Consider the following 16789-nt stretch of genomic DNA (forward strand, 5'->3'; position numbering starts at 1 on the left):
TATTAAATTCAGATAAGTCTGAGGTATTACTTATTGGACCAAAAACCTGTACTACAGTAAAAGACCTGGGTGTTATATTAGACAGCAACTTGTCCTTCAAAAATCATATTTCAAATGTTACAAAAACAGCCTTCTTCCACCTCAGAAACATCACTGAGCTGCAGAAAATGTTATCTGTTTCGGTTGCAGAAAAGTTAGTTCATGCATTCATGACCTCTATAGATTACTGTAATTCATTACTAACTGGTTGTCCTGCATCCTCAATAAACAAACTACAACTAGTCCAAAATGCAGCTGCTAGAGTTCTTACTAGGTCAAGAAAGTATGATCATATAACACCAATTTTATCATGTCTACACTGGTTACCTATTAAGTTCACAAAACTCTGGGCTTCTGGTTGTACCTAGGATATCTAAATCCACCAAAGGAGGAAGAGCATTTTCACATTTGGCTCCTAAACTTTGGCTCTCTTTGCTTAATGTTATGAACAGCAGCTACGCTAATTATTTTCCACTGATGCCACGTTCTGAATAGTATGCTGTCTGATGCTGTGCTGCAACAATATGGATGCACACTGCTGTCCCAGCAACACAAGAACAACAGGCTGGGAATCCTTTAAAACAATCTGTGAAGAATTAAATTGAGTTACATCATGAATTCATATACATTTTGAATAACTTTCAAATGCATTTTTAAATTGTTACATTGCAAATTAAAATATTTTAAATGAAATTATGAAGAATTAATAGTCTAAATAATATCACAAACATACCAATACACTGTAAATAGTGTTCAGTAATAGAAGCTCTGGTTCCTATAGAAACATTCATATGGAAGTAAAATAATGGCATATGTTTTTGAAACAAAAAGCATGTTGAATTGCACTATATACTTTAATTACTGCATTAACCGTGCTTGTATTTTAATGCATTGTATTTTTAGGGCTTACATTTTTATGGGCTGAAATTCAACATGGTTGTATATTTAAAACTGTGAATATTTCAATTCAAAACAGTTCACACACATTTTCATTGTTAAAAAATTCAATAATCTATATTCACCTTTCAGATTTCCCTTCCAAAATATTCATTCTGTTTAAAAATACAACCTAAAATGCCTACATGTAAGCAGCTTTCTCTACAGTGAACGAGATTATAATGTTATTCCCCAATGCTGATGTACAATTCAAACGTTAAATCTGAGGTAGACATAAAACTTTCCTTAACTTTATATCATGGCTGTGCTGCAGTACTGGGGTTTCCCTCAATACGTCATACTCCAGGATTCCCCTGCCATTGGGACATATAGAACGCATAACTTGAATTAATTGGAGTTTGGAAACAGCTTCTTTGCTTCTTCTCATTTCTCACTGATGATGCTGCAAATGGCTCTTTGAATGACAGACAGAGCCTCATCCAGATAAATCAGCACAACGCTGATGGTGGGCAGATTGTGTGGATATTCACGTCCAATGCATCTACAGAACAATGACAAAGGCAAAATGGATGAATCCATCAAGAACGTCAGAGCATTTGCATGAACGACTGAAACTCACCTGTGGTCTCGAGTGTCCGGCAGCTCCCGATCCAGAGGCAACTGGTCACTGAGGAAGGCATCATAGCCGTATTTCTGAAAGAGATCCTCAGACTTCCTCTGATCATCCTCAGAAAGCTCCACAGTCCATTTCATGAAGAGATTGGAGTTTGGAAATAGCATCTTTGCTTCTTCTCATTTCTCACTTTGAGTTTTCTCTCCTCTGCAAGAATTTGTGTTCATCAGGTTTTCAAAATCTACAACAACACTGACGCAAAATAGATCTCAGTAACTCACCCACGGCATACAAATGAGCCTCCAATTTGTCCATCTTCTTGAGTAGAAGTGCACTGTGTATCGAGAAGCTCTGCTGGACTTGATGAAGCTGCTTCTCTTGAGTTTGGATTTCCCTCCTCATCAAACTCATATAGAGAAACACCACAGCAGCAGACAAGACTGAAAACAAACACTTCACACAGCCAATTCTCATGATGATTTAAATGCTTGAGCATTTCTTAACGAGCATTTCATCATGACTTAAAAGTTGACCTATTCATCACGGTAAGTTATCAAGTCATATGGACTAATTTTGTCCTTTTTGGAGCTCTCCATTCATTTGTTGTTTGGAAAACAACAGTCTGGATGTTCTGCTAAATATCTCTATTTGTGGTAAGTAACTGATGAAAAAAATATTTTTGGTTACTCCTTTAATAGACATTGACATTTTGTAACAACATGCCCCATTGAGGGCTGTTAGGAATAGGACAGACTACATAGAAACATGAAACAATTTCTAAATATTTCAGTAGTTTTAACAGCACATTGGCATTTTCACACATCTCTGATGTCGGTTTACAGTCACGTGACATGCAAGTAAAATTTTCTTGTGTTTTATTTTGATTTTTTATTTTAAAATTTGTTACAGCCACCTAGGGCCAGCCATAACATCAATGAATGTGCACTCACTCACAAATAAGATAATATAAAACAAAAAGAAAAATACAACACAACTTCCCTTCCTCCCTTAACCCAAAACAGAACAAACAATATATGCAAAAGAAATGGCGTCACACTCCCTACTTCCCACTGAGAATTTACAAATGTAACAGCAAGTACACACAATCAGAGAGGAAACTAAGACAGAGAGCTAAATAAATGACAAGCATTAAGGTCCTTTTCACTGATACCTAATCAGGATCTCTGCTGGCTTGAGTGCAGACCACACCTTCTCCTGCACAGGCACACTCAGAAACACAACATACACATACTTCTAAAAGACATCAGTGGCCGTATTCACAAAACATTTTATCTTACCACTAAGACTTCTCCTAAATAGCAGTAAAAGTTCTTAGCTAAGAGTTTTCTCTTAAAACCTATTCACAAAGCTGCTGAGACAAACTTTTACAAAGGAAAAGACTTAAGTCTTAAGCTGAAGTAAGAGCGGGGTTGACCTTGTTGCTATGGAGTATGCCCACAGTGATTGGCTGATGGGGGAGGAGTCAGCGATTTAATCATAGAAATATTGTAGAATGAGGTGTCATGTTTCCATATTGAAATAAAGGTTTTAAAATACAAATGTTGCCTTATTCAAATAAATATTTTTTAATGAAAATGTTGCCATACTTAAAATAAAATGTTGCCTAAATGTCTCGCCTATAGTTACTTCGACAGTTTTCTGCATCCCTCCGCCACCCCGCTCTTCACTCTCGGCTGGGGATACGGCTAGAACTTTGGGTTTGGGCTAAATTCCAAGCTCAGAGCCCTCAATCCCCTTGGACAGCACACCAAATACGCTTATTATATTTATATTTTTTACAATCATTTGTAAGTGTGACCTCATGAAAACCATTGCCACAGGTAATCAGACAATATTTATTTGTTAAAGATTTATTTTTGGCATCTCATCGTAGATTCAAATCTATAAATCAAAATGTATTGCTTTTATGAAGAAAAGGTTCAGCACCTAAGGCTCTATCGCTATTGCCTCAATGGTGTACAGTGTCTTTGGGTGGATTAGGACTGTTTTTGATTTGGTCTTAGTGACTTAGGAGTCGTCTTGGCTACTCCTAGCGTTTCACAGATTTAGGAGCTAGTTTTAGCGCTAAATGCTTTGTGAAATACTCTTATAGCAAAAATTTAGGACTCCTAAAATTAGGACTGACACGCCCATTATTTTTAAGAGTTTCTCCTAAATCGGCAAGTTAGGAGCTACTTTTAGCCTTAAGATGTTTTGTGAATATGGCCCCAGATGTAACAAATTATAAATATATATATATATATATATATATATATATATATATATGGGGCTGCAAGAACTGTGTGAATCTGAACTGTGATTCTTTTTCTCTTAAACCCTCTTTCCGAGTATCAATTCTATTTTTACTTTCTCATCAGCCATATAATATTTTTGTGCCATTTTTAGTACCTAATTTCTTTCAGTGCGTAGTTGCATTCAATTTTTTTAGCACCAACACAATCTGTGATGTTTCTCCAGCGGGCTCCAGCATGTCAGCTGCGTTTATCTAAATTGATTAAATCTTGTGTTTCATAAGTCCTGAATTAAATTCTGTATCTTCCAGTGCTGGTTTCTGCACTCCTGAATAAAAACGTTTTTTTCATATTTCACATTCTGCTCAGTGTTGACCTCCAGACAGCGTTTGGTTTCTCTGTTCTGTATGGCCTCTCCCTGAAAAACAAACAAGAAGAAGAACATTTTCTCATGCAATATTCAGATTGTGATATACCAGAGTATCCTATCAGTATTTGGGGTTTGTTCACCTGTTTGAAATCCCAGTACATATGTTTTGTTTTTTCAGTGTCTGAACACCAGGACAGCTCTGGAAACCTGCCTGAGCCGGGATCAATTAAACAGCGGCTCTGATCATGTAAAAGGGATGGCAGGGGATCAACAAGTATCTCACCACTTGCTGTATAGTAAAATACCTGTGTGAGAAGAAACTGAACTGCATCAAATATTCCTCAAAAATAAAGAGAAGAGAAGAGAAGAGAAGAGAAGAAGATATTACCTGTCTGGAAAAGTAATGACATGGATATAAAATGGGAGTGTTCTCCTCAACTGGCCCCTTATCCAAACATAAACTTGTTTGCAGGTCATTAATCAGCTGTGTGATAGAGATTAAGGCATTATATTAAACCTCTCTTATATAAAACTCTCTTGAGTCAAAGTGAACTGTATGTCACTCACCGCTCCATAAGCAAGTACATTCATGGGGTTTAACTCAGTATAGACATTTTCCAGATACCATTTGAATGGTTTGCATTTCAGCCTCTCTCTCAGTTTCTTTCTCTCTGTAACATCACCGATGTCTATTCCATGATTCTGTGGGAAAAGGAGAGAACAGATCATAAATCTAATGAAGACCCAAAACCATTTAACATTTCAAACCTCAAAAGTCACACATCTTGGTTGACTTTAAAGGTCTTAAACGAAACCTAAAAGAATCAACATCTCAAGTCTCCTAGAAGTAGCTGAATCTTTTCATTAGATTTACCTGTATGGGGACACCCCAGGCGAAGTGAACATTTCTCTTGTATTCGTCCATCCAAATTTCTGCCACTCTGAGGGCATTTCTCTTCATTACACCACTAAGGTCAGGCATGTAGGGTTTGTGCTCCCTTTCAATGTGGGCAACTTTAGAGCAGGGAATAATCTCTATACTTCCTCCACAAAGCCACACCTGAGCCAAGAAAAATCATCACTGAATATAATATAATATATAGAGTATAATATAAATCAGTAGTATGTTCATGCACTTTACCCGTATTCCTAATTCAACGTTCTCTCCTCCATACACCTGCATCCCTCCATCCAGAGTCCCAATCTCTCCGAAGAACAGACGATCAACCACGAGTATTCCCATTACAGAGGGACTCCTGGAAACAGGCGGAGAGGACGGATTTAATAGAGTACAATTCAGCAACATCAGCTCAACAGCACGATTGTCAGCGTGAAACTTCTTTAAGAGGCCATATGATGCTATTTTAAAAGGTAATTATTTTGTATATTGGGTATAATAAGTTAACATCCTTTAATGTTCCAAAAACACATAATTTTTCACATAATGTATTGCAGCCCCTCTATTCACAGTCTGTTGGACACACTTTGATTTCTACAAAGTTCCACCTTTCAAAAAGCCTAGAGTGCTCTGATTGGCCAGCTGACCCACTGCTTTCTGATTGGCAAAAACATCGCAAGCGTGTGTCAGAAATGTAATGCTCCATAATCGAGTCGCACCTTCTTTCTTTACACATTTTATGACTTCAGAACCCTGAAGACTTATTCGTTTTCAGTTCAAGAGTAAAATAAAGCCTGTGGAAAACATAGCTTGATGATACTTTGACCTTTTGTTCTACAATGCACACACTCACACCCCAAACTGTATGATCTAGTAGCTACTTTTTAGAAAAAAAGTTTTCAAAAATAAACATATTTTTGGTATGGGTGTGTGTAATTTACATGAAAAAAAAAAAAAAAAAAACAACCATTTAGAGCTGCATGATTCTGGATAAACTGAGAATCGCAATTTTTTGTTTCAAATAGAGATCACAATTCTCCCACGATTCTGAACAGACAACCAAATAAAACATGACAAAAGCTCTGACAAAATAATAATTGCTTCCCTCTATTTAATTAATTAGAATGAATATTTAAAAAAAATAGTTTGGTGAGTGAATGATTCAATGACTCACTCATAAAGACTTCACTTGTTTCATTACTGAATGAATCAGCATTTTTGAACAAATCTCTTGAATGAATGATACCATGAAAAATAGATTTTTAACAGTCACTCGTCAGCACCTAGTCTAACAATGTAATCGACACAAGCATTATTTGAAGCACCATGTTACTTTAAAAAGGGGGATTTGCTCTAAATCGATCGCTACAATGGACTTCAGTGTTTAAATCTGACTTATAAACTTTTATCCCAGGACTGCTGTGATCATTTGAATATTTACAACACAGAAATAACATTACAGAGTGGTTGAAAAGACTGATTATAAAGCTGTTTCATACCTAAACCTACATGCATGTTCTCTCTGGGTCAGCAGCAGATTTGAATGTTCCGGTGTGATTTTGTCAAAGGTTTAAAAGACACAGGCTAATCGTTGTCATTTAGGAATAAGTATTATCTCTCCTCTGCTCCATCCAACTTGCAGGGTTTCTCAGCCAGCATCCTCCAGAGTTATCCTCATCTAAATTGCAAACAGTAATGATGGCCCAACCATCAAATGGAATGAGGTCTCCATTTACTGCATATTTGTTCATTCATTTCTATGTATATTATATATATTTACTACCTGATTAACAACAAACTCTTTTTGGGCAGGTCTGCAGCAGTGTTCTCTGTTAGATAGAATAAATACCTTTTGTGGCATACTATGAGCTTTGTAAATTTACAGATCTTATACAGGCACTAACAGATGTGCATTAAAAAACATCAAATGGCCTCTTTATACAGAGTCACATCTTAAACACAGTATTGCACAAGACATACTCACTTTCCTGGCTGTGAAGGGTCTTTTTGATCGTACCACTTCTGTGGGAAAGACACGTACATGCACCAGAGAGCCCAGTCAAAACCATGAGCAGAGGTATCACGGTTTATAACGTCCAAGTCATAGTAATTCACTTTGTCAAACACGGGGCTCAGGACCAGCGTGCGATCAGCCTGGATACGTGCAAGCAGAGGCTCCGCCCTAAAGTGAGAGAGTACTTGAGAAAATGTGAAAATGTTCATTTGTCTGTCTGTGGTGGTTGTTCACAGTGTTGTCATTATTAACTAATATTAAAGTTTTTAAAATAATTTTCGGTGAATGAAATAATGCTGAAATACAATGAAATATAAACATAAAATCACTAAAACTAAAAGCTAATTCAGAATATTAATAAATACTAGTTTATACATAATACTGAAAGAACATGGCTTCGCACCAGTTTTGCAATATTGTTTTAATATCATCTAGCTGAGAAAACATTGATTTTATTGCCAGACACTGAAGCATATTCACACCATTTGACATGGACCTCAATGTGGGCGTCCAAAATGGCAACCACATCCCCGGTGGCAGCCTTCCAGCCTGAGATTCTGGCCTGGGCCAGGCCTTTCTGCTCTGGATGGGTCACCATCTTCACCAGGCCTGGGTGTTTCTCATTGATGGAGCTGAAATAAACATGCAGCTGTGTCTTCAGGTCTTCTGTGAAGATATACATCCAGAATGACTCAGTTTGTGTAAAAATCTGAGACTATAGGGTTTGATGTAGTTTTGAGAAGAACAAACCATTTTTGCTGTGGTCGTCCACCATTATGATCTCTTTCAGCAGGTGGGCTGGAGTTCTGTTGATGATGCTGCAAATGGCTCTTTGAATGACAGACAGAGCCTCATCCAGATAAATCAGCACAACGCTGATGGTGGGCAGATTGTGTGGATATTCACGTCCAATGCATCTACAGAACAATAACGAAAGCAAAATGAATCCTTCAAGGAGGTCAGAGCATTTCCATGAATGACTGAAACTCACCTGTGGTCTCGAGTGTCCGGCAGCTCCCGATCCAGAGGCAACTGGTCACTGAGGAAGGCATTATAGCCGTATTTCTGAAAGAGATCCTCAGCCTTCCTCTGATCGTCCTCAGAAAGTTCCACAGTCCATTTCTTGAAAAGATCAGAGTTTGGAAACAGCTTCTTTGCTGGCTTCTTCTCATTTCTCACCTTGAGGTTTTTCTCTTCTGCAAAAATGGTTAAGCTCACATTTACAGATTTCTGTTGTTCTGTTTAAAAATCATTGTCTACAGTCGCTTCGCTTCACATTAATACAAACCAACCATATTTCTTCAGAATAGCGATTTAAATAATATTGTGCATATACATGTAAAACTTTTGCATGATGCATTTCACAGAAATTATTTTTGTCAAATTTGATTACAAAACTCACCCACAGCATATAAATGAGCCTCCAGTTTGTCCAGCTTCTTGAGGAGAAGTTCGCTGTGTAACGAGAAGTTCTGCTGGACTTGGTGAAGCTGCTTCTCTTGAGTTTGGATTTTCCAATTGACAGAGCTCATATAGAGAAACACCACAGCGACAGACAAGACTGGAAACAAACTCTTCACACTAATTCTCATGATGATCAGAACAGCAAAATCACAGAGTCTGTTGTTTCCTTGATGTTTTCCTTCTTCACCAGTCAGTTAGCCTGTGGTCACTGGCTCATGTTGTACTGTTTTTATGACTAGTGTTTGCGGAGTGTTTTTTTTTAGTTTGCCTGATCTTTATTACTCTACCATGATCACATTACTCTTGGTAAGTAATTGGGAGGGAAGAGACCAGGACACTGAATCCTGGTCTCCTCCCAGGTAGATCATAAAATACTCTTAGATTGACTACAAAATTATATTGGTATTCAGGCATTAAGGTGGTTTAGATCGTACCTATCAGACCCTATTATTTTGTTTAGTTAAACAGAAAAATCCTCCAGGTCCTGCAATTCTTCAGATTTCCAGCATTGATTCTGAGATTCGTCTTTTCACATTGAGGACAACTGAGGGACTCAAACACAACTATTAAAAAAGGTTCTGATGCTCCAGAAGGAAACACAATGCATTAAGAGTCGGGGGGTGAAAACTTTTGAACAGGATGAAGATGTCACAATTTTTCTTATTTTGTTTAAATATCATTGTTTTGCATTTGGTACTGCCCTTCGGAAGCAACAGAAGATACTTGCATGTTTTCCGGAAAAAAATTAAGTACAATTTACCTTGATATTTGAATTCAAAAGTTTTCATCCTCCAAATCTTAATGCATTATGTTTCCTTCTGGAGCATCAGTGAATGTTTGAACCTTTTTTAATAGTTGTGTTTGAGTCCCTCAATTATCATCAGTGTGAAAAGTCAGATCTCAAAATCATACAGTCACTGCTGTAAAGGGTTCAAATATGCAAAAAAAATGCTTTAAAACTCAAGAATCTGCAGGACCTGGAGGATTCTTCTGAAGAACAGAGCTCAGTTTAACTGCTCAGGACAAACAAGAGACTCATGAACAACCACCACAAAACAAAACAAAAACAGTTGTGGATCATCCAGGTAACCACACACAGTATTGAGAACCAATGGTTCACAAACTTTTGAATGGGGCCATTTTAATAAATTCAGCTTTTTTTTTTTTTGTCTTGTGAACTAAATGCAAACATCTTTTATGTCAAATATCTTACTCAGGACAGCACTAAAAAAAAAAACATGCATTTTGTATGACCCCTCTTAATTTATTAAAATTATTCACATTTTCACAGATTCTGCAAGTGGTTCACATACTTTTTCTTGCCACTGTATATGCAGAAAAGCTGATAAAAGACACAAAAGTTGTGTTTACATTTACATTTAATTACTTTCCCTGTGTAGCCTACATCTAAGCAGCTTTCTCTACAGTGAACGAGATTATAATGTTATTCCCCGATGCTGATGTACAATTCTAACGTTAAATCTGAGGTAGACACAAAACTTTCCTTAACTTTATATCATGGCTGTGCTGCAGTACTGGGGTTTCCCTCAATACGTCATACTCCAGGATTCTCCTGCCATCAGGACATACAGAACGCTTACTTGAATTGATCGGAGTTTGGAAACAGCTTCTTTGCTTCTTCTCATTTCTCACTTTGAGTTTTCTCTCTTCTGCAAGAATTTGTGTTCATCAGGTTTTCAAAATCTACAACAACACTGAAGCAAAATAGATCTCAGTAACTCACCCACGGCATATAAATGAGCCTCCAGTTTGTCCAGCTTCTTGAGGAGAAGTTCGCTGTGTATCGAGAAGTTCTGCTGGACTTGGTGAAGCTGCTTCTCTTGAGTTTGGATTTCCCTCCTCATCAAACTCATATAGAGAAACACCACAGCAACAGACAAGACTGGAAACAAACTCTTCACACAGCCAATTCTCATGATGATTTAAATGCTTGAGCATTTCATAACGAGTATTTCATCATGAAAAATTATTTTTGGTTACTCCTTTAATACACATTGACATTTTGTGACAACATGCCCCATTGAGGGCTGTTAGAAATAGGGCAGACTCCATAGAAACATGAAACAATTTCTAAATATTTCAGTAGTTTTAACAGCACATTGGCATTTTCACACATCTCTGATGTCGGTTTACAGTCACGTGATATGCAATTAAAATGTTCTTGTGTTTTATTTTGATTTTAAAATTTGTAATGGCCCCCTAGGGCCAGCCGTAACATAAATGAATGTGCACTCACTTACAAAGATAATAGTAAACAAAAATAGATTACAGAACAAAAATAACAAAATAACAAACAAAAATAACTAGTTTTAGTACCCTCTAAATTCCCTAAAAAAAGAAAGCACATAAAAAGAAAAATACAACACAACTTCCTTTACTCCCTTAACCCCAAACAGAACAAACGATATATGCAAAAGAAATAGCATCACACTCCTTACTTCCCATAACTGAGAATTTACAAATAATATTTACACAATGTAACAGCAAGTTTGTCAAAGAACACACAATCAGAGAGGAAACCAAGACAGAGCAAAGCAAATGACACGCATTCAGCTTCCACAGAGTGTTTGGGGAAGTCCTTTACTCTGGAACCAGGATCAGAACAATCAGATCTCTGCTGGCTTGAGTGCAGACCACACCTTCTCCTGCACAGACACACTCAGAAACACAACATACACATACTTCTAAAAGACATCAGATGGAACAAATTATTTATTTATGGGGCTGCAAGAACTGTGTGAATTTGAACTGTGAAAATCATTTTTTCTCTTAAACCCTCTTTCCGAGTATCAATTCTATTTTTACTTTCTCATCAGCCATAAAATATTTTTGTGCCATTTTTAGCACCTAATTTTTTTCAGTTCGTAGCTGCATTCAATTTTTTTAGCACCAACACTATCTGTGATGTTTCTCCAGCGGGCTCCAGCGTGTCAGCTGCGTTTATCTAAATTGATTAAATCTTGTGTTTCATAAGTCCTGAATTAAATTCTGTATCCTCCAGTGCTGGTTTCTGCACTCCTGAATAAAAACGTTTTTTTCATATTTCCCATTCTGCTCAGCGTTGATCTCCAGACAGCGTTTGGTTTCTCTGTTCTGTATGGCCTCTCCCTGAAAAACAAACAAGAAGAAGAACATTTTCTCATGCAATATTCAGATTGTGATATACCACAGTATCCTATCAGTATTTGGGGTTTGTTCACCTGTTTGAAATCCCAGTACATATGTTTTGTTTTTTCAGTGTCTGAACACCAGGACAGCTCTGGAAATCTGCCTGAGCCGGGATCAATTAGACAGCGGCTCCGATCGCGTAAAAGGGACGGCAGGGGATCAGCAAGTATCTCACCACTTGCTGTATAGTAAAATACCTGTGTGAGAAGAAACTGAACTGCATCAAATATTCCTCAAAAATAAAGAGAAGAGAAGAGATGATTACCTGTGAGGTTGAAAAATGACATGGATATAAAATGGGAGTGTTCTCCTCAACTGGCCCCTTATCCAAACATAAACTTGTTTGCAGGTCATTAATCAGCTGTGTGATAGAGATTAAGGCATTATATTAAACGTCTCTTATGTAAAAAATCTCTTGAGTCAAAGTGAACTGTATGTCACTCACCGCTCCATAAGCAAGTATATTCCTGGGATTTAATGCAGTATAGACATTTTCCAGATACCATTTGAATGGTTTGCATTTCAGCCTCTCTCTCAGTCTCTTTCTCTCTGTAACATCACCGATGTCTATTCCATGATTCTGTGGGAAAAGGAGAGAACAGATCATAAATCTAATAAAGAGCCAAATCCATTTAACGTTTCAAACCTCAAAACCTTTAGTCACACATCTCAGTTGACTTTAGAGGTCTTAAACGAAACCTAAAAGAATCAACATCTCAAGTCTCCTAGAAGTAGTCGAATCTTTTCATTAGATTTACCTGTATGGGGACACCCCAGGCGATGTGGACATTTCTCTTGTATTCGTCCATCCAAATTTCTGCCACTCTGAGGGCATTTCTCTTCATTACACCACTAAGGTCAGGCATGTAGGGTTTGTGCGCCCTTTCAATGTGGGCAACTTTAGAGCAGGGAATAATCTCTATACTTCCTCCACAAAGCCACACCTGAGCCAAGAAAAATCAACACTGAATATAATATAATATATAGAGTATAATATAAATCAGTAGTATGTTCATGCACTTTACCCGTATTCCTAATTCAACATTCTCTCCTCCATACACCTGCATCCCTCCATCCAGAGTCCCAATCTCTCCGAAGAACAGACGATCAACCACGAGTATTCCCATTACAGAGGGACTCCTGGAGAACAGGTGGAGAGGACAGATTTAATATAGCATTAATTCAGCAACATCAGCTCAACAGCAGATAGCCAGTATGAAACTGCTTTCATGCAACAAGAGTTTAAAGAGGCCATATGATGCTACTTTAAAAGGTAATTATTTTGTTTATTGGGTAGAATAGGTTAACATGGTTTAATGTTCAAAAAACACATACCTTTTCACATAATGTACATTTTTGCAGCCCTTCTATTCCCAGGCTGTTGGACACACTTTGATTTCTACAAAGCTGAATGGAGATTATTGAACTATCATAAGATTTGTGAGTGATTTAGAGCACAGCAGAACTCGGTCAGATAAAGGCTTATTAAGGAAAGTTCCTGTAAAAAAAAAAAATAATAATTCTATAAAAAGGGCAGCTATAAAAGCCAGTGTTGAGTGGCAAACAGGTATTTGAAGCTGCTGGTGTCTCAAGAAGCTCTCCAGCAGGCTGGCAGTCGTGTGTAAAGATGCATTTCAGTCACTCCAAACCAAACCTCACAAAGAGAAACATTTACAGTGGGTTTAGAAATACATGAAGACTCATTTTTAAATAGTTTTATTCACTGACTAAAGCTGTACTACAATGGCTGGTCTAAATGGATGGATTTCTGGATGGTTGATGAATGGCCACCACATTCCAACAAGACTGTGACGTCAGCAGGGAGCTGGCGGGTGATGATTTGGGCTGGAATATTGGGAAGTGAGATGGAAGGTCCCTTTAGGGTCTCTGAGGGTATTAAAATGACTTTTGCAAGATATGTGGAGTTCATAACTGGCCATTTTCAGCTATGGTATTAAAAAGGAGGATAGTGCCTTCTGAAATACAATGCACTATGCACTATCCCATGCTGCAAAAAAAACACCACAGCAATAAAACTGTTTGAAAATGTATTTCTACACCCACTGTAAATGTTTCTCTTCGTGAGGTTTGGTTTGGAGTGGCTGAAATGCATCTTTACGCACAACTGCCAGCCTGCATGGAGAGCTTCTTGAGACACCAGCAGCTTCAAATACCTGTTTGCTGCTCAACACTGGCTTTTATAGCTGCCCTTTTAATATAGTTAATTTTTTTTGACAGGAACTTTCCTTAATAGCCTTTATCTGACCGAGTTCTGCTGTGCTCTAAATCACTCACAAATCTTATGATAATTCAATAATATCCATTCAGTTTTCACACAATATTAGTTGTTTTCATGCCTTTTGCACAACATTGCAACATTTCATGCTTTTCATCTTCAGAAAGATCTTTCTTCCTCCCCATATTGCATGAGAACTGTGACTTGCTTAATAATGTGGAACAACCTCTAAGTAGGGTTTCCATAGACCTGGCTAATTATTTTGTCTGAGATTGATACCAGTTATCTAAAAAGACATGAATAAATAAACGAACAAACATTTTCTTAGAAAAACTAAAATCTAAATGTTTATTGTCCTGAAATCTTACTGATATGTCACTTGCATAATAATTTGGAACGCAGTGTAGAAATTTACCGAAGTAATATTCTGTCATTGCATTTTAGGCAGGTCTGGAGCAGTGTTCTCTGTTCGAATAAATACCTTTTGTGGCAAACTATGAGCTTTGTAAATTTACAGATCTTATACAGTACATGCACTAACAGGTACGTTAGGAAAAGGAAAACATTAAAAAGCATCAAATGGCCTCTTTAGTACGGAGTCACATCTTAAACACAGTATTGCACAAGACATACTCACTTTCCTGGCTGTGAAGGGTCTTTTTGATCGTACCACTTCTGTGGGAAAGACACGTATATGCACCAGAGAGCCCAGTCAAAACCATGAGCAGAGGGGGGATATTTGGTCACTTCCAAGTCATAGTAATTCACTCTGTCAAACACGGGGCTCAGGACCAGCGTGCGATCAGCTTGGATACGTGCAAGCAGTGGCTCCGCCCTAAAGTGAGAGAGTACTTGAGAAAATTTGATTTCATTGTTACACTGTCATTGTGTCTGTTAATTTTCATTAATTGAAATAAAGCTTAAATACAATGAAATATATAAACAAAATCACTAAATCTAAAAAGTAAAAGCTAATTCAAAATATTAATAAATACTAGTTTAAAAAAACTGCTTTGGACAAATTTTGCAATATTGTTTTAATATCGTCTAGCTGAGCAAATATTGATTTTATTGCCAGACACTGAAGTCAGCTGAGCATATTCACACCATTTGACATGGACCTCAATGTGGGCGTCCAAAATGGCAACCACATCCCCGGTGGCAGCCTTCCAGCCTGAGATTCTGGCCTGGGCCAGGCCTTTCTGCTCTGGATGGGTCACCATCTTCACCAGGCCTGGGTGTTTCTCATTGATGGAGCTGATATAAACCTGCAGCTGTGTCTTCAGCTCTTCTGTGAAGACATGCATCCAGAATGACTCAGTTTGTGTAAAAATCTGAGACTATAGGGTTTGATGTAGTTTTGAGAAGAACAAACCATTTTTGCTGTGGTCGTCCACCATTATGATCTCTTTCAGCAGGTGGGCTGGAGTTCTGTTGATGATGCTGCAAATGGCTCTTTGAATGACAGACAGAGCCTCATCCAGATAAATCAGCACAACGCTGATGGTGGGCAGATTGTGTGGATATTCACGTCCAATGCATCTACAGAACAATGAAAGGCAAAATGGATGAATCCATCAAGAACGTCAGAGCATTTCCATGAACGACTGAAACTCACCTGTGGTCTCGAGTGTCCGGCAGCTCCCGATCCAGAGGCAACTGGTCACTGAGGAAGGCATTATAGCCGTATTTCTGAAAGAGATCCTCAGCCTTCCTCTGATCGTCCTCAGAAAGTTCCTCAGTCCATTTCTTGAAGAGATATGAGTTTGGAAACAGCTTCCTCGCTGGCTTCTTCTCATTTCTCACTTTGAGGCTTTTCTCTTCTGCAAAAATGTTTAATTGTAAGTTAATAAAATTCATTAGAACTTTTTATTCTGGTATACCAGTGAAGTACAGGTCACATTGACAGATTTCTGTTGTTTTATCTTCATCTTGTGAAATCATTGTCTACAGTCACTTCACATTACATTACATACCAACCATGTTTCTTCAAAATAGTGATTAAAATAATATTGTGCATGTACATGTAAAACTAAAGGTGCACTCAGTAAGTTTTTTTCTCTCAAGATTTAAAAAATACTTTTGATAAATATTTATCATGTTTTTTTAAAAGATGTTTAAAAAGAAATAGCCCAGTGATCTAGTAACAGCTGTTTTAATCTTTTAAAAGCAATTAATTGCATTGTTGATGGAAAATTTTTAGATAGATAGATAGATAGATAGATATTAAAGGGTAACATGTAAAACAACAGGTGAGCAGAAATTATTTTTGTCAAATTTGATTCAGATTTGATACAAAACAGATCTCAGTAACTCACCCACAGCATATAAATGAGCCTCCAGTTTGTCCAGCTTCTTGAGGAGAAGTTCGCTGTGTAACGAGAAGTTCTGCTGGACTTGGTGAAGCTGCTTCTCTTGAGTTTGGATTTTCCAATTGACAGAGCTCATATAGAAAAACACCACAGCGACAGACAAGACTGGAAACAAACTCTTCACACTAATTCTCATGATGATCAGAACAGCAAAATTCAAGATGTTTTCCTTCTTCACGAGTCAGTTAGTCTGTGGTCACCGGCCCATGTTACTGTACTATTATGTGACACTAGTGTTTGCTGAGTGTTTTTTTTAGTTTGCCTGATAATCATTACTCTACCATGATCACATTAATCTTGGTACATTATTGGGAGGGAGGAGACCAGGACACTGAATCCTGGTACAACTTTGAAAATATTCACTTTACCAAACTTTCTTAACCTCAAAGACATTATTGAGTAAAATGAACCAGTCTGGCACTACAGTCCTTTAACACTTAATAAA

The 16789-nt window shown here is 37.6% G+C and overlaps 2 protein-coding genes across 2 annotated transcripts; both read right to left on the reverse strand.

Annotated features, from left to right (window-relative positions):
* Positions 1-3858: 3858 nt before the first annotated feature.
* LOC125244632 (probable polypeptide N-acetylgalactosaminyltransferase 8) lies at positions 3859-8678 on the reverse strand. Its single transcript, XM_048154767.1, has 11 exons — positions 8486-8678; positions 8075-8279; positions 7834-8000; positions 7566-7749; positions 7054-7251; positions 5313-5427; positions 5046-5231; positions 4739-4873; positions 4560-4655; positions 4312-4476; positions 3859-4219 (listed from the first exon to the last, which is right to left on the reverse strand). Exons 1-11 carry the CDS (start codon positions 8673-8675, stop codon positions 4079-4081), a joined length of 1782 nt encoding a protein of 593 aa, XP_048010724.1. The 5' UTR covers positions 8676-8678; the 3' UTR covers positions 3859-4078.
* Positions 8679-9866: 1188 nt separating this feature from the next.
* On the reverse strand, positions 9867-16524 carry LOC125244631 (probable polypeptide N-acetylgalactosaminyltransferase 8). Its single transcript, XM_048154766.1, has 11 exons — positions 16291-16524; positions 15591-15795; positions 15348-15514; positions 15080-15263; positions 14610-14807; positions 12762-12876; positions 12495-12680; positions 12182-12316; positions 12002-12097; positions 11769-11933; positions 9867-11676 (listed from the first exon to the last, which is right to left on the reverse strand). The coding sequence occupies exons 1-11, from the start codon at positions 16478-16480 to the stop codon at positions 11536-11538; spliced, it is 1782 nt and encodes a 593-aa protein (XP_048010723.1). The 5' UTR covers positions 16481-16524; the 3' UTR covers positions 9867-11535.
* Between the last annotated feature and the right edge of the window lie 265 nt (positions 16525-16789).

Source organism: Megalobrama amblycephala, linkage group LG14 (assembly GCF_018812025.1).
Source record: "Megalobrama amblycephala isolate DHTTF-2021 linkage group LG14, ASM1881202v1, whole genome shotgun sequence".
Classification (NCBI taxonomy): domain Eukaryota; kingdom Metazoa; phylum Chordata; class Actinopteri; order Cypriniformes; family Xenocyprididae; genus Megalobrama; species Megalobrama amblycephala.